General features: G+C 42.1%; 2 protein-coding genes across 4 annotated transcripts; one reads left to right on the top strand and one right to left on the bottom strand.

The window, feature by feature from the left end:
• Positions 1-1,012: 1,012 nt before the first annotated feature.
• On the bottom strand, positions 1,013-4,440 carry rbbp9 (retinoblastoma binding protein 9). 3 transcript variants are annotated; one of them, NM_001165246.1, is given in 6 exon segments: positions 1,017-1,606; positions 2,601-2,686; positions 2,789-2,894; positions 2,990-3,032; positions 4,242-4,253; positions 4,255-4,359. In NM_001165246.1, coding segments are annotated over 6 exon segments (483 nt in total). In that variant the 5' UTR covers positions 4,267-4,359; the 3' UTR covers positions 1,017-1,382.
• Positions 4,441-5,214: 774 nt separating this feature from the next.
• LOC110493805 (uncharacterized) lies at positions 5,215-14,261 on the top strand. Its single transcript, XM_021568301.3, has 2 exons — positions 5,215-5,765; positions 11,459-14,261. The coding sequence occupies exons 1-2, from the start codon at positions 5,486-5,488 to the stop codon at positions 13,051-13,053; spliced, it is 1,875 nt and encodes a 624-aa protein (XP_021423976.2). The 5' UTR covers positions 5,215-5,485; the 3' UTR covers positions 13,054-14,261.
• Positions 14,262-26,144: the final 11,883 nt, after the last annotated feature.

Here is a 26,144-nt window from a genome sequence, read left to right as displayed (position 1 = left end):
TTTTGCTCTGGAAATAAACATAGAAATTGTTTAACTTCTTCAGCACACATGATATAACACAGCATTGTTATATTATAAAAAAGCCTAAAGCGTTTTGTCAGACACGTTTTTAAACCCCTTGTGCCAATGTGAATATTACCTGTAGCAATAGCAATCATACAGCTGCCTACATTGCAGTTATGTAGATATCAGATTGCTAAATCATGTTGATGATGAGCCTTAGCTTCAAAGGGCAAGTCAGTCATTTAGTGGACACTATATATAGCAACTATAGGGCATTTAATTCAAACTAAATCACAATTGCAGGTAAAACTTGTAATTATCTGCAAAATCTTGAGTAATTGTGTCAGATGCTCGATTAGATTCTGGGGAGAGATGTAAGAGAAAAGCCACTAGCAAAGTCTCCACCCCATTAAATGGAAACTCTCAGCCAAACACCTTCAAACTAAAGCTGTCAGTGTAATGTATTTGCAATCAAAATGTGTCTGCAAGAACAGATCACTCGAGGCAACTCTTAAATAGACTGAGCGTTATGACTTTGCTACAAACCCTTGCTTACAGATTGAAGGATAGTGCTTCAGACAATCCAACACTTGTAATCTTGGAAGATTGTTGGGAACATGAAGTATCTCAGAGGGGTTTTGGCTCGGTGATTGGAAAAAGGGTAGAGGGGTATGCTATCAGGGATCTAGTAAGGCTGACTGGTATGTTCATGTCTGAAGGCCTTAGGTAGATCTCAATCTGATTGAAGAAAATGAGTGGTATGATGTAGATCATTTGGGTACACTAGATCACTGTAATCAGTTTTATTCCTGTTTGGCAATGTTGGATTGATGGGTCCCAATAGCATGTGTTTTTATACCGGAGTTCAATGTTAGCCTGTCCAAGCGATTACCCTAATGTTTGTCTGTAAATTCTGTTTGAGCGCAAGCACCAAGGCCACTGTTTGTCGCAGACTTTTTGTGCCAAAACCATCAACATAGTTAAGGGATGGAAAAAGATTACTTCTGTCTTTTCGCACAGCATTTTATTTGCAAGAAGCCAGTTTGATGGAAACTCAGGGCTGTCAGTAAAATGTGCATTTGTGGGTGAATCTTAATATATGCTGACCTCTTTCAACAAACTGCTGGAAACACAGGTGAATCAAAACTGGCGAGTCTTCCGAAGAGCACTCAAAGTAATGGAGCAAAAGATGAGCACATTGATGACATTGTGAACTACACTTGATAAATTGGAATCTCCATCATATCGTAATCATAAGGGTCCACATGAGGATTCCCCAGAGGGACAAAGAGTGAAGGGAGCAACTGAACAGATATTCGTAATTGGGCTATTGTCCTCATTGTGTGTCATATTCCAATGGCGGACAACTCTGCTGCTTTTTAAGCAGCTGCCCTCAGCTTTCGCACTGCGTCAATGAGCTCAGGGAATTGTGTGTTCTGGAAGTGTCCTCGGTCTGTGTACTTGTGCAGCACCGCTCCCAGGCCCTCGGCCACAGCTTGCTGCTCCTCCCAAGGCAGGAAGGGGTCATCCGTGGAGCCAAACTGAACGATGTGCCCAACGTTTCTTCTCATTTGCTCCCACTCCCATGGCCGGCTAAAATATCCTGAGTGAAGAGATGCACAGGGAGACATAACGGCGTGTTCCAAGCTGCCTACATTGCAGTCACATACTATCAGATCATTAAATTATATTGATGGGGTCTCTGCAATGTCAAGCACTACTTCCACATTTGCAGGGATCGGATACAGATCTGATTGGTCTCATATCTCTACAAATGAGGAAATGGAGTTGTACATTAAACCAATTACTTTACGATATGATAATCTGTACATCCCGACTGCAATATAGGCATACTGGGATACAGCCACTGTTTCAGTGACTTGTGGGGGATGGATAAACGAGTGGTCATTTACATTAAACTGGATTTAGGGACACTTGACTGCAGCTTTTCTGTGGTGCTCTTGTATCCCAATTCAGAAATGAACACTGGGCTAGTCTAAACACCTGGGCCCAGTTTTTCAGAATCAGAATGATCTGGATTCTGTAACTCCCTATTTTGCTTTCCAGGATCAGATCAACCTGGGTGATTTGGAGCCAGAAAATGGTTGGATATGTGTTATTCTGATCCAGACATTAAAGTCTTAACCTCACAGAATCTGTATTTTCAGTGCTTTGAATAGGCCTACACCTTGCCATGTACTGGACAGGCAATGTTACTACAGATGACTAAACTACATGAATAAAGATATTCATATAAATTATGGAGCTTGCTTCTCTTATCACTTGTAAGTACATGCTTTTATTTGACACTGCTCAATACAACTGCCCACATACCTATACTGCAGTCAATTTAACATAATGGAAATATTTAATGAAACCTTTTTTATTTCTCTGAAATGCCACTATTGTAATACCTTTCTAAATCTACCCTTCTAGTGAGATCAAAATGATCCAGATTTTCATCACTACACACCGAATGATCAGAATCAAAGTTTTGAAATACACAATGCAAATATGTAATCCAACCCGAATCCAATTAGAAAAGTGGCTGTCATAGTTAATTGGAAGTGACACTGGTAAGTAATCTGTAAACTCACCACTCTCTCTCTCATTCTCATCTCCCAGGTCAGAAGTATAGGCACCCACCAGAATGAGGCCAAACACGTTGTGTGTTTCTGCATACCTGCATGGTACCACAAAGTTAGGTAGAGTAACTTTCCAACAAACAAAAAAAGAAGAGTTTGCATGAGGAATATCCTCAAATTCTTTGTCATCACTATCCTACCTCATGGCTGCAGCAGCCCCAGAGCTGTGGCCAATGATGACAGTCTCCTCATCACATTGGAGCTCCTCCTGTATGAATGGCAACCATATGCTCTCTCTGGCTGTCACTAGAAAAAGACAGAATACAGTACGAGCACCTCACAGTAATGACATTGGAGGCCCAAAATGAAGGGGTTTAAATACTGAACTTCATTCTACATACCTGGGTCAGGCATGTTGCTCAACAGGCAGGTCATATCTGGAATCTACAGGACAGCAAGTTAACTATTAATACCAAATGAAGTATCTGTAAGTAAAGGTTGAAAATGGTTTTATACATAGATCATTAACCAATGTCAATTTCTATCATATTTAAGCAAATCACCAGGAAGTTCCCTTTGAATTCATTTCCCCTTCAATGTGTCATAACTTCATAAGTAGCAGAGCACCCACTGGAAATGTGATGTACTTGTAAAGTATATTGTTTTAAACAATGTCCAAAAATGTACAAAATCAAAAAGGGTACTTTTGAGACATTAATATTTTTAATGTTGAATAAATTCATTTGAAACATTTTATTTCAAAATCTAGGCATACTCCATCATACTCTTCCATCATATGGTGTAACTCTGTGTTGTTGTATGTGTCGAATTGCTATGCTTTATCTTGGCCAGGTCGCAGTTGCAAATGAGGACTTGTTCTCAACTAGCCTACCTAGTTAAATAAAGGTGAAATAAATAAAATAAAAATATAATTCTCAGAAATGATTTGGGGATACAAATGTAAAAAGCATATCAAACATTCTTCCTCCAAATGTTGTTTCTATGGAATCATTTCCAGAACAATCATAGACCATTTCTCTTCCATGCATTGCACTTGTCAATTAGAACCCTGTAAGGAGGATATCCTCCATCCAAAATGCAGGGCCCTAGCTTATAATGTGATATCTGAGGAATCTAGGCTAGTTTAAAATGTGATATGTGAGAAATATAGGCATTTGTGGCAATCTGTCACTGAATATAATAATTCATTATTTGGTGTGTATTAATACGCATGTGTGAATTTGATTATTATAAATGTTTTAATCCCAAGCTGTGGCTACAGCTGGCTAGCATGAGGATGAAAGGGGCAGTTTTTCAGGAAAATATAAGTAGATCTTCTCCATGTACCATATCTCGTAATGGCACACTGCTGTCTTAATGTAACCATGCTTGCGTTCCGACGCCCATGAGCTCAGTGTAAAGGTAGTCAGGTATCTTCTGGCAAAAGTAAAACAAGTGGTTCCTACAGTTTAAAGTTCATGAGGCATTGAAAAGTTATATTATTCTTGATGTATACATATTACTCTAAAATTCCAAAATGTATGTAACAAGCAGAGTAACCCATACATGAAACAGTTGTCAAAATCATAGGCGCCACAGTACGAGCATGCGGACGCGAGCTCTTTGACTTCCGCATACTTTAACAGTGCGCACCTTATTTATCTGTTTTTTGGCCCATCCATACCAATTGGACCGCTCTACATCTCCAGCTCCATTTCCTGGGACAATTATCGCTTTCGTTAGTGGCATTTTCTCTTATCCACGTTCTTCTGTCGATGTTGAATACACTTCCCTAAACAATGCTAACTGTGAGTAGTCATATGACTTTCATCAGTGCATGTTCGAGTGAGTCAATTTTGCGCAGCGAATGGTTGTGTTCCAGATAGGCCATATTAGAGGACTCAACCAGTTTTAGCATGTACATGGCCTTTGAGAGCTTCCACCATTGAAGGAGTTCGACTAAGTGCACCAGGCTATGGCCCGTGAACTGAACGTACAAAAGCAGTGAGGGAGGAGCACCCTTCTCAAATTGAACAGTAATCTGTGCGGTCATGTTGTCAACAAGGCAGCATGGTGTATCGTTCAGAAACATACAACATATCTTTTCCATAAAATATATGGCACAGATACAAAGATAAGACCTCTTTCCATCAAATGACAAAATAATTATATAATTCCATCACAAATTACCAAATATGTCAACCATACATTATGGTAGACATACAGTAGATCCAGAATACATTGGTATAGGTTCAAATAAACTAAAAAGTGCTGTATGTCAGCTATTCCTATGGAAGTTTAGTTGCTAATTGTTTGTGTCACATTTGGACTTGATTTTTGGGCTGTATTTATTTTTATTTAACTAGGCAAGTCAGTTAAAACAAATTCTTATTTTGAATGACAGACTAGGAACAGTGGGTTAACTGCCTTGTTCAGTGTACCATCGAATTTGCATTAATCAACACTTGCATATTTGCCTATATGTACGGAGTATGCTTCATAATGTCATATTAATCTTAGAAAAATAATTATTTGAAAGCAATATACTTTTCTGTCTGAAAATAAAACGATTTTCCTCAACTGCGTTATGCACTCCAGTCAGCAGATGGCGATGTGTGTCTTGTAGTGGACTGCACTGTTCTTTTGGCTGTTTCGAATACAACAACAGATCCCATATCTATCCTACATTGCCGAAACATTTAAGCTTTTTAGACCATTTTGGTAGACTAGTCTTGGTGTGTTTTAAATACACTTTTATCATATCTAGTAATTACCTCGTGATTTCATATGTTCATATTAATCAGCAAGCTGGAAAACACCTATAGGTTATCTTCAAACTAGATTAGCACTAGCCTAGTTGCTAATGATAGCTAGATAGTTAGCTAACATCCCCGAACATGAGCTCACTGAGCTACTTCCCCCCTGCTAACGAAGAGGATGTCTACTGGACAGAGACAGACGCTCTCGTGAAAAAGGAGAAGGAAGAGGAGGCTGTCACAGTAAAAACATTTTTTGAAGAATTTACAATGAAAGAAGAGGAAGACGCTTTCAGAGTGAACGAGGAGGAAGAGAATGAGGAGGATGCAGTGGTTGGCGTGAAAGAGGAGGAGGGTGAGATGACTGTCTCATTGAAAGAAGAGGAGGAGGGTGACAAAGAGGAGACTGGAAATCTTACCAGTGAGTACAGTCTTAAAACGGGGAGAGTCTTAAACTGATGTGTGATTTTAAAGTGTCATCCCACTGAAGTTATACACTTGAAAATGTTGTTCAGTACTGTAGGAATTGTTAAATCCACACGTGTGCATTTAGCTATTTGCCTCATGACTCCACGTACTTTGTTGACAATGCACTTTCTTGTTTACCCTACCGTGGGACAGACTGTTTGTTCCCACACTCGGGACTCTCAATTGGTTACACAGACTTTTAGCCTCCCATCCTATTCTAACCACCACTTGCCAGCTTTGGATTCATGTTATCTGATGAAATTGCTGTATAATATTATTTTAATGCACATTCAAATGCCATAAATCAACACTGCAGAGCTCTCCCTGTCCTCTGCCATGCCGTGATTGTATTACTGTGCATGTACACCCTGGCCCATCTACTGTTGCTATCCCAATTGTGCTCTGATATCTGTTTCACTGATTTCTGCTCTTGTGAAAGCATGGGTTTTCTGTACATTAACACTAGAAGCTTATTACCTAAAATGTATCAATTGGAAGTGTGGGTTCACAGCTCCAAACCAGATGTGTTGGTCATTACTGAGACGTGGTTAAGAAAGAGTGTTTTGAATACTGATGTTAACCTTTCTGGCTATAACCTTTTTCTGCAAGACAGATCTTCCAAAGGTAGGAAATGTCAATCTTTACCCAGGATCACCTAGAGTGCTCGCTTGTCTCCACCAAGTCTGTCCCCAAACAATTTGATTTGCAGGTTTTAAGCATTAAACTTTCAAATAGCTCATTGTTGACTGTTGCGGGTGTTATCGTCCTCCATCAGCACCGGCCTGTACCCTACCTACTCTAATCTCTCTTCTGGCCCCTTAAACTAAGTCTCAATTTGTCCTGCTACGTGACCTAAACTGGGACATGCTTAAACCACCTGACAAAGTCCTAAAGCAATGGGACTCCCTAAATCTTTCTCAGATTATTACCAATCCTACAAGGTATGATTCCAAACACACAGAAAAGGCTACTCTCCTCGATGTTATCCTCACAAATAATCATGATAGGTACCCTTCTGGTGTTTCTGTAATGACCTTAGTGATCACTGTTTTACAGCCTGTGTTCGTAATGGCTGCTTAGTGAAACGTCCTGTCCTGATTTGTCATACACGCTTGCTAAAAAACTTTAGTGAGCAAGCCTTCCTTCATTACCTGGCCTCTGTAAATTAGTATAGAATCAGCCTGATCCCCTCTGTCGAAGAAGCTTGGACCTTATTTTTTGATATCTTCAGTGATCTTGTTAACAAACACATCCTCATAAAGAAAATGAGAATTAAAAACAGGATCAGCCCCTTGTTCGACCGTAATCTTGCCGAGTTACTCCACCTCAAGAATTGCATTTGGCAAAAGGCTCGGCAAACGGAAACTCAGGCTGACTGGCTCTCGTTCAGACAAATGAGAAATAAGTGCACTCAGGCTATCTGGAAGGCCAAAGTGAGTTACTTTAAGGAGCAGTTCTCTTTCTGGGTTTAACCCCAAGAAATTATGGAAAACAATTAGACCTGGAGAATAAACCCTCCTCACAGCTGCCCATGTCCCTGAATGTTGATGTGGTTGTTACTGACAAGAAGCACATGGCTGAGCTCTTTAATCACCACTTCATTAAGTTAGGATTCCTATTTGACTCAGCCATGCCTCCTTGCCCGTCCAACATTTCTTAATCTCCCACCCCTTCTAGTGCGACAAGCCCCGATGCTCCTCCCTTTTTTTGCCCTGCCCCGCTTCAACGTTTCTCCCTGGAGACGGTTACTGAGTCCGAGGTGCAAAAGGAGCTCCTTAAACTTGACCCTAAAAAAACATCTGGGTCAGATTAAACTTTCTTCTTCAAGGTTGCTGCCACTATAATCACCAAGCCTATCTCTGGCCTTTTTTAACCTGTCTCTCCTCTCTGGGGAGGTTCCCATTGCTTGGAAGGCAGCCATGGTTAGTCCTTTATTTAAAGCGGGAGACCAAGCTGATCCTAACTGTTATAGGCCTATTTCTATTTTTGCCCTGTTTATCAAACGTGTTGGAAAAACTTGTCAATAATCAACTGACTGGCTTTCTTGATGTCTGTAGTATTCTCGCTGGTATGCAATCTGGTTTCCGCTCAGGTTATGGATGTGTCACTGCAATCTTAACGGTCCTCAATGATGTCACCTTTGCCCTTGATTCTAAGCAATGTTGTGCTGCTATTTTTATTGACTTGGCCAAAGCTTTTGATACGGTAGACCATTCCATTCTTGTGGGCTGGCTAAGGAGTATTGGTGTCTCTGGTATGCTAATGACCTCTCTCAAAGAGTGTATAAAGCCAGAACATCTGCTGACTCAGCCACTGCCTGTCACAAGGGTGTACCCCAAGGCTCGATCCTAGGCCCCACGCTCTTCTTAATTTACATCAACAACATAGCTCAGGCAGTAGGAACCGCTCTCATCCATTTATATACAGTTGATCTAGTCTTATACTCAACTGGCCACCCCCGGATTTTGTGATTTTGTGTAAATGCTCTACAACAAAGCTTTCTTAGTGTCCAACAAGCTTTCTCTGCCCTTGTTCTGAATACCTCCAAAACAAAGGTAATGCGGTTTGGTAAGAAGAATGCCCCTCTCCCCAAAGGTGTGATTACTACCACTGAAGGTTTAGAGCTTGAGGTAGTCACCTCATACAAGTACTTGGGAGTATGGCTGATGGTACACTGTCCTTCTCTCAGCACATATCAAAGCTGCAGGCTAGAAAACCTGCAGGCTTGGTTTCCTCTATCGTAATCACCCCAGCTGCCAAACTAAGCCTGATTCAGATGACCATCCTACCCATGCTAGATTACGGAGACATCATTTATAGATCGGCAGGTTAGGGTGCTCTCGAGCGGCTAGATGTTCTTTACCATTCTGCCATCAGATTTGCCACCAATGCTTCTTATAGGATATATCACTGTACTCTATACTCTTCTGTGAACTGGTCATCTCTGTATACCCGTCGCAAGACCCACTGGTTGATGCTTATTTATTAAATCCTCTTAGGCCTCACTCCCCCCTATCTGAGATATCTACTTCAGCCCTCATCCTCCACATACAACACCCGTTCTGCCAGTCACATTCTGTTAAAAGTCCCCAAAGCACACGCATCCCTTTGTCGCTTGTCTTTTTAGTTCGCTGCAGCTTGCGACTGGAACGTGCTGCAACAAACACTCAAACTTGACAGTTTTATCTCAATCTCTTCATTAAAGGACATAATAATGGACACACTTACTGACAGTTGTGGCAGCTTTGCGTGATGTATTGTTGTCTCTACCTTCTTGCCCTTTGTGCTGTTGTCTGTGCCCAACAATGTTTGTACCCCATGTTGTGCTGCTGCCGTGTTGTGTTGCTACTAGAGGTTGGCCGATTTAATTAGGGCCGATTTCAAGTTTTCATAACAATCGGAAATCGGTATTTTTGGACACCGATTTTGCCTCTTTTTAAAAAAAATTTTTTACACCTTTATTTAATCTTCCTATTTAAATAGGAAAGTCAGTTAAGAACACATTCTTATTTTCAATGACGGCCTAGGAACAGTGGGTTAACTGCCTCGTTCAGGGGCAGAACGACAGATTTTCACCTTGTCAGCTCGGGGGATTCCAATCTTGCAACCTTACAGTTAACTAGTCCAATGCAATAACGACCTGCCTCTCTCTCGTTGCACTCCACAAGGAGACTGCCTGTTAGAAGCGAATGCAGTAAGCCAAGGTAAGTTGCTAGCTAGTTAAACTTATCTTTTTAAAAAACAATCAATCAGTCAATCATAATCACTAGTTAACTACACATGGTTGATGATATTACTAGATATTATCTAGCATGTCCTGCGTTGCATATAATCTGACTGAGCATACAAGTATCTAAGTATCTGACTGAGCGGTGGTAGGCAGAAGCAACATATCAAGACATCAGTCAGGAAGTTAAAGCTTGGTCGCAAATGGTTCTTCCAAATGGACAATGACCTCAAGCATACTTCCAAAGTTGTGGCAAAATGTGGTTTAAGGACAACAAAGTCAAGGTATTGGAGTGGCCATCACAAAGCCCTAACTTCAATCCTATAGAAAATTTGTGGGCAGAACTGAAAAAGCGTGTGCAAGCAAGGAGGCCTACAAACCTGACTCAGTTACACCAGCTCTGTCAGGAGGAATGGGTCGAAATTCACCCACATTATTGTGGGAAGCTTGTGGAAGGCTACCTGAAACGTTTGACCCAAGTTAAACAATTTAAAGGCAATGTTACCAAATACTAATTGAATGTATGTAAACTTCTGACCCACTGGAAATGTGATAAAAGAAATAAAAGCTGAAATAAATAATTCTCTCTATTATTATCCTGACATTTCACATTCTTAAAATCAAGTGGTGATCCTAACTGACCTAAGGACAGAGCATTTCTACTAGGATTAAATGTCAGGATTTGTGAAATACTGAGTTTAAATGTATTTGGCTAAGGTGTATGTAAACTTCCGACTTCAACTGTAAATATATACTTGCAATTATTCTTGAATGAGGATTAGCATTTCAATGTATATAATTATAGACTGTGTGTAAAGAATCCATTTGTCTTTCCCGCTCTTTGTCATTCCCACCCCTTTCTTCTTGTCCACCAAGCACTCATATCGGTTTAGCCCACTAGGGTCTCTTTCCTATCATTGTTAGTAACCAATATCTTTGTTATTTGTTTATGTATTTCTGTGATTATTTAGTTAGTTAGTAAATAATTAATTGAGCCAATTGGTGTATGGATGATTCATAGCAGACGCTGGGTTCGTGCAGATAATCAACAATTTATGATCAGATGAGACTAACGAAGGTAATAATAATTCATTAATAGAAGACTAATTGATCAGATATTATAATATCTGAAGAGTTATATTCGGAAAATTATAGCTTTGTAATCTTAACATTTTCCATTGTCCCCCGACTTCCTCTTTAATAAAATGTACATGATTAGTTTAATCAGGTAATGATAATTACATAGAATTGATTTGATAAAGTAAGTCTTCACATATAATGATACGAAAGACAAGACGCTACCATGTTGTTGTCATGTTGCGTTGCTACCATGCTGTGTTGTCATGTGTTGCTGCCATGCTATGTTGTCGTCTTAGGTCTCTCTTTATGTAGTGTTGTCTCTCTTGTCATGATGCGTGTTTTGTCCTATATTTTTATTTAATTTTGTTTTGTTTTTAATCCCAGCCCCCATCCCTGCAGGAGGCCTTTTGGTAGGCCGTCATTGTAAATAAGAATTTGTTCTTAACTGACTTGCCTAGTTAAATAAAAACATAAAAATAAGATGTTTAGCCTATACCACCAAAGAGGGCTACCAACAAAATATTAACAATGGAACAAATGCGTCTTATGCCATAGATTTAAATATTGTAGTTATCAATATCCATTTCTGCTCAGCCTAAATACATGACATTTCATTAGAGAACGATTAGATTTGAAGCTCTACATCATTTGTTTTTGAAATCTCAATGGTGTTGATGGCCACCAAGTAAAACATTTAAAAAATGAACCTAAATGTTCTGAAACGACAGGTTATTGAGGGGATCTGATTTGGCTTGAACCTAATAGGAAGACGGATCTATCATGTGAAGGTTTCATTCAGGTCTCGCTGTTTAACTGAATACTCTGTTTGTCTTTGGCAGGAGAGAGACCAGACACTCGCTCTGAGAGTGGGAAGAGTCCTTCAGAGGAACCAGAAGCAGAGAAGCCCAAATCAGCTAGACCACATCAATGCTCCCACTGCGGAAATAGTTTTCCTTGTTTAGTGGACCTGAAAAGGCATAAGAGTATACACACAGGAGAAAAGCTTTACCTCTGCTCTCAGTGTGGAAAGAGCTTTTCAACTTCACAGTCATTACAATTGCACCAGAGAGTACACACAGGTGCAAAACCTTACCACTGCTCTGACTGTGGGATGAAGTTTGCGCTGTCAGGTAATTTGAAAAGACACCAACTGGCACACACAGGAAAGAAGTCTTACAGATGTGATCAATGTGGGAAGAGTTTTACTACATTCAACTCCCTGATAAACCATCAGCGAATACACACTGGAGAGAAACCTTACCACTGCTCCATCTGTGGGAAGAGTTTTAATCAGCCAAGCAACCTGAAATCACATCAGCGGAGACACTCAGGGCAGAAGCTTCACCACTGCTCAGATTGTGGAATGAATTTTACTACTTCTGGGGAATTAAAAAATCACCAGCAAAAACACACAGGTGAGAAACCTTACAGCTGCTCTGACTGTGGGAAGAGTTTTGCTAGATTAGATGGATTGATGGTACACCAGAGAATACACAGAGCAGAGAAACCTTTTATCTGTGATCAATGTGGAAAGACATTCACTCAGTCAGCACATCAGGCTATACACAAGAGAATACACACAGGGGAGAAGCCTTACCACTGCTCAGACTGCGGGATGAGTTTTACTAACTCAAGCCACTTGGCAGCACATCAGATAATACATACAGGAGAGATGCCTTATGGCTGTGATGAATGTGGGAAGAGATTTGTTCATTCAGGATCCCTGGCTAAACACAAGAAAACCCACACTGGAGAGAGGCCTTTCCATTGCTCTGAATGTGGGAAGTGTTTTGTTAGGTTGGCGCATTTAAAATTGCACCAAAGAACACACACAGGAGAGAAGCCTTACCACTGCTCTGACTGTGGGATGAGTTTTACTCAGGCAAGCAACCTTAACAGGCACCAGCGAACACACACAGGAGAGAAGCCTTACTACTGCTCTGACTGTGGGATGTGCTTTACTTTCTCAAAAACCCTGACCGTACACCAGAGAACACACACGGGAGAGAAGCCATATCACTGTTCTGACTGTGGGAAGAGATTCACTCAGTCAGGAACCCTGGTAAAACATAAGCGAATACACACTGGAGAAAAGCCTTACCACTGCTCAGACTGTGGGATGAGCTGTACTTCTTCTAAAGATTTAATAGTTCACCAACGAATACACACCGGAGAGAAGCCTTATGGTTGTGATCATTGTGGGAAGAGATTCACTCAGTCAGGAACCCTGGTTAAGCACAAGAGAATACACACAGGAGAGAAGCCTTACCACTGCTCTGACTGCGGGAAGGGATTTGCTCAATCTCAGCAGCTGAAATCACATCAGCGAACGCACACTGGAGAAAAGCCTTATTGTTGTGATCAATGTGGGAAGAGATTCACTCAGTCAAGAAGCCTGGCTGAACACAAGAGAAAACACAACACTTGTGGGTAACCTTCCCACTTTTGTTAGCTCAAGCAAGTTGATGGTAGACCAGCGGACACACATAGGAGAGAAGCCGTGCCTTGCTGTGACTGGTGGGAGTTTTGCTACCTTAAACTTTCTTAAAGTGCATCATTGTGGCCTTCATCGGTGTGATCTAATGCAGGGTTAACAAGGTGCCAGCCCTCTCAAAACTTGTCAGCCTTTAAGAGTTACAATATATTGAACATTGGGTAATAAACTGTATATGTACAGTTGAAGTCGGAAGTTTACATACACCTTAGCCAAATACATTTAAACTCAGTATTTCACAATTCCTGACATTTAATCCTAAAAATGCCCTGTCTTAGGTCAGTTAGGATCACCACTTTATTTTAAGAATGTGAAATGTCAGAATAATAAGTGAGTGATTTTATTTCAGCTTTTATTTCTTTCATCACATTTCCAATGGGTCAGAAGTTTACATACACTCAATTAGTATTTGGTAACATTGCCTTTAAATTGTTTAACTTGGGTCAAACATTTCGGGTAACCTTCCACAAGCTTCCCACAATTTTGGTGAATTTTGGCCAATTCCTCCTGAGAGAGCTGGTGTAACTGAGTCAGGTTTGTAGGCCTCCTTGCTCGCACACGCTTTTTCAGTTCTGCCCACACATTTTGAAGTGGACCAGTTCCTCCTGCAGCAAAGCACCCCCACAACATGATGCTACCACCCCCGTGCTTCACGGTTGGGATGGTGTTCTTCGGCTTGCAAGCCTCCCCCTTTTCCCTCCAAACATAACGATGGTCATTATGGCCAAACAGTTCTGTTGTTGTTTCATCATACGAAAAATACGAAAATCTCAAAAAATACGATCTTTGTCCCAATGTGCAGTTGCAAACCATAGTCTGGCTTTTTTATGGCGGTTTTGGAGCAGTGGCTTCTTCCTTGCTGAGCGGCATTTCAGCGGCAATTGACTCAAATGATGTCAATTAGCCTATCAGAAGCTTCTAAAGCCATGACATCATTTTCTGGAATTTTCCAAGCTGTTTAAAGGCACAGTCAACTCAGTGTATGTAAACTTTTGACCCACTGGAATTTTGATACAGTGAATTATAAGTGAAATAATCTGTCTGTAAACAATTGTTGGGAAAATGATTTGTGTCATGCACAAAGTAGTCCTAACCGAGTTGCCAAAACTATAGTTTGTTTACAATAAATTTGTGGAGTGGTTGAAAAACGAGTACTGTATGTAAACTTCCAGCTTCAACTGTATGTGTGTGTGTGTGTGTGTGTGTGTGTGTGTGTGTGTGTGTGTGTGTGTGTGTGTGTGTGTGTGTGTGTGTGTGTGTGTGTGTGGCGGGATTGTTTCACTCTCAGCGGGGTCGAGGAAACCGGAAACATCCGGTTTTCAGGTGAAAAACAGAATAGGCGTTTCTCCGACCCCGCTCAGGCATTTATTTTACAGCTGCTATGTTCGGTTAGTGTTGTTTAAAAGTTGTAGTAGTCTGTTTTTTTTCAGCGTTGCTTTTAATAGTTTTTATCAATAAATGGCCTCAGGCATTATTCAACTCTAGTGATATGGGTTGATGCTTGCTATTGTTGAGTGGAGTTCAGTCCCGATCAGATCCAGGATTACATGCCTGAAAGGGAATTTTAAATCCATGGGGCGGGGGCACAACTAGTATTGCTTTAGAGCCCTAATAAAACAAGGTAGATTGGTCCTACTGCTGTTCAAATGTGTAAAAAATTATTTAAAATGTAGCCTTACACAACAACCGTTGTTTTATATTTATTAAATCTTTATTTTGACAGGGAGTCAATGCTGAGACCAAGGTCTCTTTTCCAGATGAGGGGGGGGGGGAGTGTAATGATGTGATCTATGTGACTTCAAAGAGGTCCAACCAACCTTTCGGTAAAGAATACAGTGATGAGTAATACAACTGTCTCCTGTGATTAAAAACGAAGGGTGCTATGAAAAACGTCACCAAAGGGTTTAAGAGTAGAGGCAGCTTCTCCGTTCAATAAAATAGCATTAACAACAGTATTGAAAGCTTTCGACAGGTCCACGAACAAAAGCACTGACAAGATCATAAACACATGAAGTGGCTGATGTAATGGTGCTATGGCCAGGCTTAAACCCAGACTGGTTTACCTTCAAAATACATTTGTTAGATAAAAAAAATATAAAAGTTGTACATTTTACCAAGGATTCAAGAATCTTAGCTAGACAAGGAAGCCTTGAAATGGGGCGATAATTATTCAGATATCTACTATCCCCGCCCCTATGGAGTGGCAGCACGAGCTGATTTCCAAAAATGTGGGAATATTTCCTGATAACAATGTTGTACAAAAATGTGGGTTATTGAGCCAACAATGATGGGCGCTGCACACTTAAGCAGACCGGGATCCAATTGGTCTGTGGCATTCTTGTTGTCTGTTGCTAGCAAAGCATCCTGGACTTTTTCTGTAAATAGCCTAAAAGAAAGGCTGTTACTCTAATTTCTCTGATCATTCAGCAAGCTTCCCCTATCAGCATCCAGCCTAATATCATTGTGAATTGGCTTAGAGGTTATTTCAAACAGAGAGCCCGCTGAAATAAAATGGTGATACAGTAAAGAAATCAATGATGGTATTTTTGTCTGTAAGGAGTCCCATGTCTGAATTAATTTGTTATGGCTGTTCGGAGGAAGAACCATTCAGGGATATGACAGTTTTCCAGAATTTAGCCGGGCTCCCATTGCAATCAGAAAGAGCGGTTACATAATAATCAGAGTTAGCCTTTCTGATTTGTCTTACGCAATGATTCCTCAGTTTCTTAAAAGCTTGCCAGCCTGTGCCTAAACCTGTGTTCCTGGCCTTGACCCAAGCATCTTGTCTTTTATGAATGACCTGATAATTCCGGAGTGTAACAGGCATTCGAACTCTTAATTTTATGAAGGGAGCATGATTATCCACAATAGTAGTAAAGACATCTGCAAAAAGGGCTGAAAGCTAAATCAGGTTCAGGGATAGCTGAAATACAATCAAAGGTCACTAAAAGAAAGATCATGTAAAACAAAGCCTGTTCACTGACGTTTTGTGATGACAGGAGGCTTAGATTATCTGTATTCTCACATCTCTAACACAAACAACTGGGCAAGGGTAACTAATATCTTGGGCGAAAACATCAGTAGAAACATGGTTATAATAGCACAAAGATACCCGCTTCACTACGAACAGGAGTATCCAAAATGCAGCAGTAGCTGCTGTAGAAGTACACATCATTTGCGCCTACCGACACTCCCAGATCAGCTCGACATGAATGAGCACCACGAGGCTATCAAAGATTCTTACAGGCTTCATAGCTTAAACTTCCATAATTATAACTAATAGGCTACATTTCTGTCAAATTTGTGACACTACGCAATGAGCGTAACCTCCAGTGAGCCAAGCCGCCACTTCTCCAGGTGCGCAATATTTTCTGTGGGAGAGTTTCAGAAAAGCAAACTAACTCAAACAAAGTGTATATTCGTAGCCGATGTGAAATGTCCTACATGACAGTAGCCAATTTGAGTAAATGCCCATTCAGAAAGCAACACACACACTATAGCAAGAGAACAGGGAGGAGGTGAAAAAGTTGTCTGTGTTGTTTTCATAGTATTCACATCACTTTTACAGTAGCCTATCACTTCTTTTTGTAGGCTACACACGGTATTGGTCCTATACTACTACGACATACAAAATGTACAAAAATGTAGGCCTATATGGTACACAATAACGTTCTGACTAACTACTGTTCCCTGAAGGAGGGAAACGAGGTACAACATAGTATGGGGGAGTCACACACTCGCAACTTCAGATGAAAGATATACAATCACGCCTGACAAGGCCAATGAAATCTGCACCTTGCTGGAAGTCTCGCCTTCCACAGGTGATAACCGTGAGACTCGGAATCATTCCTTCAATTTAATACCGCTCTTTACCGAGCCCAGGAACGGGCAGTGCGGGGCCAAACAGGCATTGTACCTCGTTTCCCTTCAGGGAATAGTAGTTATAGTCATAACGTTATGTTCCTTTTCAATCAGTCTACTTCTGTACAACATACTATGAGGAAGTATAATAACCCCCCAAGCCAACCCCAACGAGAAACAGCCCATGGCGGACAACCCACACCTGACCTCACGGCGTGCTGCCTAGTGACCTTCCCTAGAATTATCAAAACAGACCAAAAGCTGGTCACATAACTGAATATCCTGGGTCCTTCAATGTACGTGCATAAAGCTCACACCGGACACAGGGCATGTAACCTCTGTTGCTCTTCAGCAAACGGAGGAGACATAGTTCAAAAGCTAAAGAGCTGTAGGACATAGCCATGACTTTCGAGGCGAAGGCCGCATCATAAAGGGGGAGAGAGAGACACAGCTGCATGTGAGCTCTTGCATTTTTCAAAATGTTTTTTTTTAAACAAAAACATAGATTTGGAGTTAGATAAACTTGGATTTTTCGGCCAGGACATATACAGGATGCTTCCCTCCACAGCATAACCTTTAGTCACGATCAAAACCCCAAACCTACAAACTCATTTTGGACATAATTACCTGGAAGAATTATGTTGCATGTTACCCTCAGGGTCAGGTGTGGGGCTACACCAATGCCATGATTACTGTATATATGCGATAACCTTTGTATGCTTTCAATGAGCAATGATGGAAAAGTACTGGGTAAATGGAGTGTACTGCTTTAGTTCCCAGGCTGAGAACTGCCTGCACCTTCTGATAGTCACACAGGCTCAAGGCCAAGATAGTCTAGACATGTTTTTCTCATCTAAGATACTTTGTATCTCATCCAATCCAATGCAACAATGTTAAGGTATGATTGACGGTAGGTTGTATAAAGAGTGTTGTCTTCTGTTTCGACACACAGATCTTTACTATTGACTACTGAGATATTCTGTATCTGAATCTCTGTCTGCAATTGCATTTTATTACTAAAGATTTTATACCAAGGTTCCTGTGTCTGTGTCATCTATCTGGAAGACTGATTGTTAAAGGAAACTTACATCACCCCATGCAAAGGTACACCCAATAATTACTACTACCAAAAATGCCTTTTTCCAAGCTATACAGAGGGTGCTCTGGCAAACAAGCCGCGGAGGGTTCAGGACACCATCCAACCTGGAACTGAAACAGACCAGATACAACTTCAATTAGCACTGAGGTGTTGAATCCTTTGAGCCCAACAAATGGCAGGAGTCTCACAGGCTATCCACCCAAATCCAGAGGCCTTTGAAGCCCTCTCCCCCTGTTCAGAGATCATCCACTGGCATTGTCTACAAGAAATCTGCCTCCAGAAATAAAAGCTTCTCCCAAGTGGGTGTGACACCTACTCCTGTAGCCTGCTGCACTGCTGCTTGGATTCCACCTGGCGATCTGTTCACCGTCTGCCCTGTCCTGTCTCCCCCTGTCTGGTACAGGTACCCCCACCACACTCCCCCCTCTCTCCCGAGCTTTCGCTCGCCTCCAGCACACAGGCACTGTTGGGGCGAGTGACTCTGAACCCAAGTCATTATATATTTTTTCTTGTGCATTTTGCTATTTGCCTCATGACTCCTGCATGCTTTGTTGTCTATGAAATTTCTTGTTTACCCAACCGGGGGACAGACTATGTTTGTTCCCAACCTCGGGACTCTGACTCTCAATTGGTTACACAGACTAACCCCCTCTCGCCGGCTTTGGATTCATGTTACCTGATGAAATTTCTGTACAATATGATCTTGTTGCCATCTAATGCACATTCAAATGTCATAAATCAACACTGCAGAGCTCTCCCTGTCTTCTGCCATGCCTTGATTATATTACTGTTGATATCTGGAAATGTGCATGTACACCCTGGCCCATCTACTGTTGCTAACCCCAATTCTGACTTGTGCTCTGATATCTGCTTTACTGATTTCTGCTCTCGTAAAATCCTGGATATTCTGCACATTAACACTAGAAGTGTATTACCTAAAATGGATCAATTGAAAGTGTAGGTTTGCAGCTCTATTCCAGATGTGTTGGTCATTACCGAGACGTGGTTAAGAAAGAGTGTTTTGAATACTGATGTTAACCTTTCTGGCTGTAACCTTAACCTTCCAAAGATGGGAAGTGGCAATCTTTACCCAGGATCACCTAGAGTGCTTGTTTGTCTTCCTTGTGTTGCCATCTATTTTGTGAAGTGCACCAGTCCCTCCTGCAGCAAAGCACCCCTTCAACATGATGCTGCCACCCCCCGTGCTTCACAGTTGGTATGGTGTTCTTCGGCTTGCAAGCCTACCCCTTTTCCTCCAAACATAATGATGGTCATTATGGCCAAACAGTTCTATTTTTGTTTCATCAGACCAGAGGACATTTCTCCAAAAAGTGCAATCTTTGTCCCATGTGCAGTTGCAAACCGTAGTCTGGCTTTATTATGGCGGTTTTGGAGCAGTGGCCTCTTCCTTGCTGAGCGGCCTTTCAGCTTATGTCGATGTAGGCCTCGTTTTACTGTGGATATAGATACTTTTGTACCTGTTTCCTCCAGCATCTTCACAAGGTCCTGTGCTGTTGTTCTGGGATTGATTTGCACTTTTTGCACCGAAGTATGTTCATCTCTAGGAGACAGAACGCGTCTCCTTCCTGAGCGGTATGACGGCTGCGTGGTCCCATTGTGTTTATACTTGCGTACTATTGTTTGTACAGATGAACGTGGTACCTTCAGGCATTTGGGAATTGCTCCTAAGAATGAACCAGACTTGTGGAGGTCTACAATTTTTTTTCTGAGGTCTTGGCTGATTTCTTTTGATTTTCCCATGATGTCAAGCAGAGGCACTGAGTTTGAGGTAGGCCTTGAAATACATCCACAGGTACTCCTCCAATTGACTCAAATGATGTTGATTAGCCTATCAGAAGCTTCTGATGCCATTACATAATTTTCTGGAATTTTCCAAGCTGTTTAAAGGCACAGTCAACTTAGTGTATGTAAGCTTCTGACCCACTGGAATTGTGATACAGTGAATTCTAAGTGAAATAATCTGTCTGTAAACGATTGTTGGAAAAACGACTTGTGTCATGCACAAAGTAGATGTCCTAACCGACTTGCCAAAAGTATAGTTTGTTAACAAGAAATGTGTGGAGTGCTTGAAAAACGAGTTTTAATGACCCCAACCTAAGTGTACTGTATGTAAACTTCCGACATCAACTGTACATTAGTAATGGAAAGGAAACAGACTCTTTGTTTAAGTATTAAAATACTCCTTTAGTAATAAAATTGTAAGCAGAAGATGGTACAGAGTACAGTATAACAGTATATGAAGGTTCTCCCCAAGTGCTGCAAAATGTCTAAGACATCCTGTAACTCATATAGCCTCTCCCAGTCCTCATTGCGTGAGTTTCCCTGGCAACAATATTTTAATAAGTCTATCCTCCCCCTGACAGCAGCAACCATCTTATCAGCAATTAAAAGCTCAGAAGTGGGTTTGACCTTTCATCACAAGTATTGAGTCATAACAAGGTGAACGAGGGTAAGCATCTTCTGACAGTTGGCTGGTTTCATCAGGTCTGTGGCAGCCTTGTGTTCTCAGAAAACCAGATAACCATGGTGGGATCCCAGACATGAGTCCGAATGTAGACGCCTTCTGATAGTGTCTGAAGGTCACAATACTCAAAAACAGGTTTTAACACACACACACAGAGGTTTCCTGAAGAGGAGACCTTACAGTTTATCATAACACAATGTATTAACCCTTTAAAAGGTATGAGGCCTTGGTTTAACCCTCTTCATTCCCCCCTTTGAGGCCACTAGGCCTCAACAAAAGCAAAGCAACTCAAGCATAGTAATTATAAGAATCATCGGCGGCAGGGTAGCCTAGTGGTTAGAGCGTTGGACTAGTAACCGGAAGGTTGCAAGTTCAAACCTCCGAGCTGACAAGGTCGATCTGTCGTTCTGCCCCTGAACAGGCAGTTAACCACTAGGCCGTCATTGAAAATAAGAATTTGTTCTTAACTGACTTGCCTGGTTAAATAAAGGTCAAATAAATAAATAAATAAAGGTGCATTAGATTACAAGTGATCCTCAGGAGATTGAGGATAGAAAAACGGGTCTGGGGGATGAGGAACATGAAGCATAAACATGCCTGGCATAGCCTTATGAAGTACACATTTGCCAGCTTCACAGAATGTACAAGTGCAAATCAGCAAATCAAGCACGGTGGCCAATAATGGGGACTAAAATGGAAAACAACTTAAATCCAAAATGTCCTAGTTTTATCTTTCTACAACCCAAACGGGGACCTGGAGTCTCATCCTGTGGGGGTGTAGGTGTCAGCCAACTGTGTTAATTCTTTCAAAATCTCTGTCATATTGTCAGAGGAGTCAGGGAGAAGCTTAACACATTCAGTGGGGGAAATAGAATTTAGGGCCCTGCAATATCCCCCTCCTTATCCAGGATGTTGTCTAATGCCAGGCTTGGCTGTAACAGCTTTAAGATTCTGAACATCAGTAGAAAGAAGGGCAAAACCAGCAATAGTCAGATTCATATGGGCCTGCATGGAGTAGGTGATGTTGTTAATCCAATCACCTACGACAATTGTTCCAAACAACTCACTCTGACTCTGAGGGTTTTTCAAAACAACTACATACGAACCACTAGGCGTGGCTCTTCTACTCAGATTTTGGACCATGTTTACCTATTGATTACTGGTTTTCAACTGGTTCCTATGGACCTCTATTCCTCCGAGCAGAGACTGCTGGTGCAGAATAAGAAGCACCAAAAACATTTACGTTAAAGGTTTACCTCAAGTTTTGTTTTTAACAATGTGACCATAGTGGTCATGTGTAACAACACCTGGGTCCATACCCCCTAATTGAGTTGCCTTTGTACAGCACAGCCCATGGGGGCTTAGGCTGCGAGATGCGTCCAGGAGAGTGACTAGTGCTCAGAGTTGGAAGGGTCGTATAAACAACAGCCCCATGGATACGACTTCCATCACAGAGCCATCAGCCCCAGTAGGTGAAGGCACTGGCGAAAACGCACTGTGTGACCCAGCCCAAATTCTGCTAAGGAGAGCCGAAACCCGGAAAGAAAAACGCGATACTTGAGTGAGTCTAGCTTGAGAGATGGAGTTACATAGCTCTTTATCTTATGAGCCCTAGAGACTGAATACAGGACAGTAGCATGGATGTGTGTAACATTCTTTGCCCCCTCAATTCCGCCGCCACCAGCCAAACGGCTGCAACAGCCAGTGGATCATGAGCATTCTGAGTTTGTAGACTCTGAGGTGCTTGCTGAGGGCACATACAGTTGAAGTTGGATGCATTTAAACTCAAATACATTTCAACTCAGTTTTTCACAATTCCTGACATTTAATCCTAGTAAAAATTCCCTGTCTTAGGTCAGTTAGGACCACCACTTTATTTTAAGAATATGAAATGTCAATAATAGTAGAGTGATTTATTTCAACTTTTATTTTTTCCATCCTATTCCCAGTCAATCAGAAGTTTAAGTACACTCAATTAGTATTTGGTAGCATTGCCTTTAAATTGGTTAACTTGGGTCAAACGTTTCGGGTAGCCTTCCACAAGCTTCTCACAATATGTTGGGTGAATTTTGGCCCATTCCTCCTGACAGAGCTGGTGTAACTGAGTCTGGTTTGTAGGCCTCCTTGCTCGCACACGTTTTTTTTTCAGTTCTCCCAACAAATTTTGAGGTCAGGGCTTTGTGATGACCACTCCAATACTTTTACTTTGTTGTCCTTAAGCCATTTCGCCACAACTTTGGAAGTATGCTTGGGGTCATTGTCCATTTGGAAGAGCAATTTGTGACCAAGCTTTAACTTCCTGACTGATGTTGATGCAATATACCCACATTATTTTCCTCCTCGTGATGCCATCTATTTTGTGAGGTGCACCAGTCCCTCCTGCAGCATAGCACCCCCACAACATGATGCTGCCACCCCCGTGCATCATGGTTGGGATGGTGTTCTTCGGCTTGCAAGCCTCCCCCTAACCAAACGTGGGGGCACTGTTGTCACTCAGACCCGTGCCAAGACCACTCGCTCAGGGGGTACGCCAGCCAAGTGCTCGGGGGCTGCTTCCTCATTGGAGGTGCCCGCAAATCCTGCTTCCTCCACTCCCTCCAACTCCAGGAATTGAAAATAGGAATGGGGTTGCCATAACGCCGGGGGGAAAGATAATAAGTTTCACTAGCCGCAAGTTAGGCATGCTAGCCAACGTTAGCCGCAAGGTATTTTAGTCTAAGCTAGGTTAGCTAGCCTCTTTGACCGCTGCACGGCCCCATTTAGAATAACCAAGCGACTTAACGCTACGTATAATAATCAAGAGAGCTACCTCAGCAACTACATTGTGGGGAGGAAGGAGTAGCCAGTAATAGCTAACTCGCCTCGTTGAGTAGCCAACCTGGCTAGCACTCTACACAGTACTTGTTTTAGTTAGCCCGGTTTCAAAAACCACATAGGAACAGATCACTGAGGTGGGGCCCTTCATCAACAAGTCTGGGAAGAGAGTCAAGCTGTGCTTGACCGTGGCAGACACAGGCGGCGGGGGCTACCCACCAAACCTAGTCGCTCTCTCTCTCTCTTTCCTGTAGCCTACCATAATCGGTGACAGAATGCACATGAGCAGGGTTGGGCGTGGGCAGTCACCGCATACCCCACACCCAGGCTGGCAAGACATTTGCTTCGACCACCCTATCCATCTCCGCTTCCTGCTCTTCGGCCCAGCCGAGGTACCGGCATCCTGGAAAGGAAAGTCGCCATCAGTAATTCCAAGCTTCCTTAAGAATTCTACACGTCCTTCCAGGGAGTTTGTACGCAGTACGTCACGTACTGCACAATGCACACATCTTTCAGAGAAGTACTATAACCGCATGACTTGGGGTTGATCTCAAGTACAAAATTCAGCATACAACGTCCAGGGGGTGAGCACACTCTATCACTTTAGGGTTTAGGTTGGCGCAATGTGAAACACTTATTTTCCAATTATTTGTTTTAGTGGCGTGAATAGTTCCCACTTCACACCGAGGTGAATAGTTCCCACTTCACACCGAGGTGAATAGCGGAATAATTGAAGGAATGAATCCGAGCCTCACGCTTATCACCTGTGGAAGGCGGGACTTCCAGCGGGATTGTTTATCCTTCAACCGAAGTTGCGAGAAGTTGCGAGAGTGCGTCTCCCCCATAGTACACAACATGACCAAAAGTATGTGGACACCTGCTCGTCGAACATCTCATTACATGGCATTAATATGGAGTTGGTCTAACCATTTGCTGATATAACCACCTCCACTCTTCTGGGAAGGTTTTCCACTAGGTTTTGTAACATTGATGAAGGCACTGATGTTGGGCGATTAGGCCTCGCTCACAGTCGCCATTCCAATTCATCCCAAAGGTGTTTGATGGGGTTTTGGTCAGGGCTCTGTGCAGGCCAGTCAATTTGTGCAGGCCAGTCTCAACAAACCATTTCTGTATGGACCTCGCTTTGTGCACGGGGGCATTGTCATGCTGAAACAGGAAAGGGCCCTCCCCAAACTCTTGCCACAAAGTTGATAGCACAGAATCGTCTAGAATGTCATCGTATGCTGTAAGGTTAAGAATACTTTATCTATCAACAGCAATTAGAGCTGCAAAAGTAAGCAATGACATTAAAAATCACAGATAAATCTAACATGCATTGAATTAAAAAGCAAAGGCCTAAAGTAACTAACTATACATTGCATACAAAAATATGCCAAACAATCAGGCTTCCATGAGGGAAAACCAATGAATTATTAATTTCTGGCATGGCGGCCAGGGCCATAAAGGTTGTAACGTACCATTTAGAAGAGTTGCAGCCTCTTCGATGATGTGCTGAACATCATGAGAAGTTTCTGATTCCATTCTCCTTCCTGGCAAAATTTGGTAGTCAGTTCCCTCTCGAATGCCAGCTGAACAAGCTGTATCTGTGTTCACTGAATACGTTCTTTATGATGAAGGAATTTTTACACATTGCTGTAAATGCCCCCAAATGTTAATCCATGTTGCAGTACCAATAGCGCAGTCTGCATTACTGACAAAGGCCCGCAATATCTCTGAAGAACACTGAGCGTGGTACATTTGTTTTGTTGCTGGCTGTGGTTGCAATTTCACTTTACAAGAATGTGCAAGCCACAATAAACTCCTCTTCCAGTGGTTCAGTTTTGGTTAGGTCCAACAATGGCTTGACCATGTTCACATCCAAACAGTTTGGGCTCTCAGGATCCATGGCACATAAGAGCTTCCCACCAGTTGACTATTTCCTTCGCTAAATCGTGATGCCATTTCCCCCAGCACGGCATCTAAAGTGCTCAAGAACAGTCATTTTACACTCCTTCTGTTCTCTATCAACAGGCTGACCCAGTGTTCTTTCAACTACATACTCTTGCAGAGTTTTACTCGTGAGGCTCTGTCGTTTGCTTGGAGCTGGTGTGCTTGGAGCTGGATTTTTCAGCGCACTCATACGTACTGCGGACAAGTTTGACACCAGTGTGCAGATCAATAGCTTCATACTGCAGTAACTTGTTGAACTTGATTTTGTTGTAACTTGATTTTGTGAGTCAACTTAAAAAACTTGTCTCTGTCACTGCTTTCAATAAGCCTGTGGCCTCAAGTCTCACATCTGTGCCATATGCACAAGTAGATCTGATTTCAGCCAGCATCTCTGTGATATTGTCACTTGATTTCAAAATGACTGACACCGTGGCCAGGTGGCCAGTCTATCTCTGATCAAGAAGTCATTTCAAATTTTTCCCAGTGTACTGTGCAGCCATCGTGGGTTTCCTAAAGAAATTGTACTGGGAGCTACACACATTGAAAAAATATTGAGTAAGTGTCAAGACAAACCTGTACTGGCTCCTCATCACCAAGGTAGTGAGGTGCAAGTGGCTGGGGTAACAGAGGTGCAGGTGCTTGTTGTGATCATACTCTCGTGCTGCTGGTGCTAGGCCATGGCTCTTCTTGATCTTGTTGGTCAGCAGGCAGCACGGGGGGAAGGGTGGGTATTGCATTGGCTGCTAGGCTCATCGACCTCTGTGGTCGGGCTAGCAAGCTGCTAGGTGAGCTCAGCATCGGTCTCGACATGGTGGTCCTCCA

This window comes from Oncorhynchus mykiss, chromosome 17 (genome assembly GCF_057628025.1).
Source record: "Oncorhynchus mykiss isolate SJ-2025 chromosome 17, ASM5762802v1, whole genome shotgun sequence".
In the NCBI taxonomy this organism is placed as follows: Eukaryota; Metazoa; Chordata; class Actinopteri; order Salmoniformes; family Salmonidae; genus Oncorhynchus; species Oncorhynchus mykiss.
The sequence above is the reverse complement of the archived record's forward strand: the minus strand, read 5'-3'. Positions and strand labels throughout refer to the sequence as shown.

Coding starts and splice junctions, on each gene's coding strand:
- rbbp9 (XM_090204176.1), bottom strand. CDS start 3,023: ATGACCTGCCTGTTGAGCAACATGCCTGACCCAG. Junction 2,687..2,788: donor GGGGCTGCTGCAGCCATGAG/GTAGGATAGTGA, acceptor GGTACCATGCAG/GTATGCAGAAACACACAACG. Junction 1,607..2,600: donor TGAGAATGAGAGAGAGAGTG/GTGAGTTTACAG, acceptor CTCTTCACTCAG/GATATTTTAGCCGGCCATGG.
- LOC110493805 (XM_021568301.3), top strand. CDS start 5,486: ATGAGCTCACTGAGCTACTTCCCCCCTGCTAACGAAGAGGATGTCTAC. Junction 5,766..11,458: donor GGAGACTGGAAATCTTACCA/GTGAGTACAGTC, acceptor TGTCTTTGGCAG/GAGAGAGACCAGACACTCGC.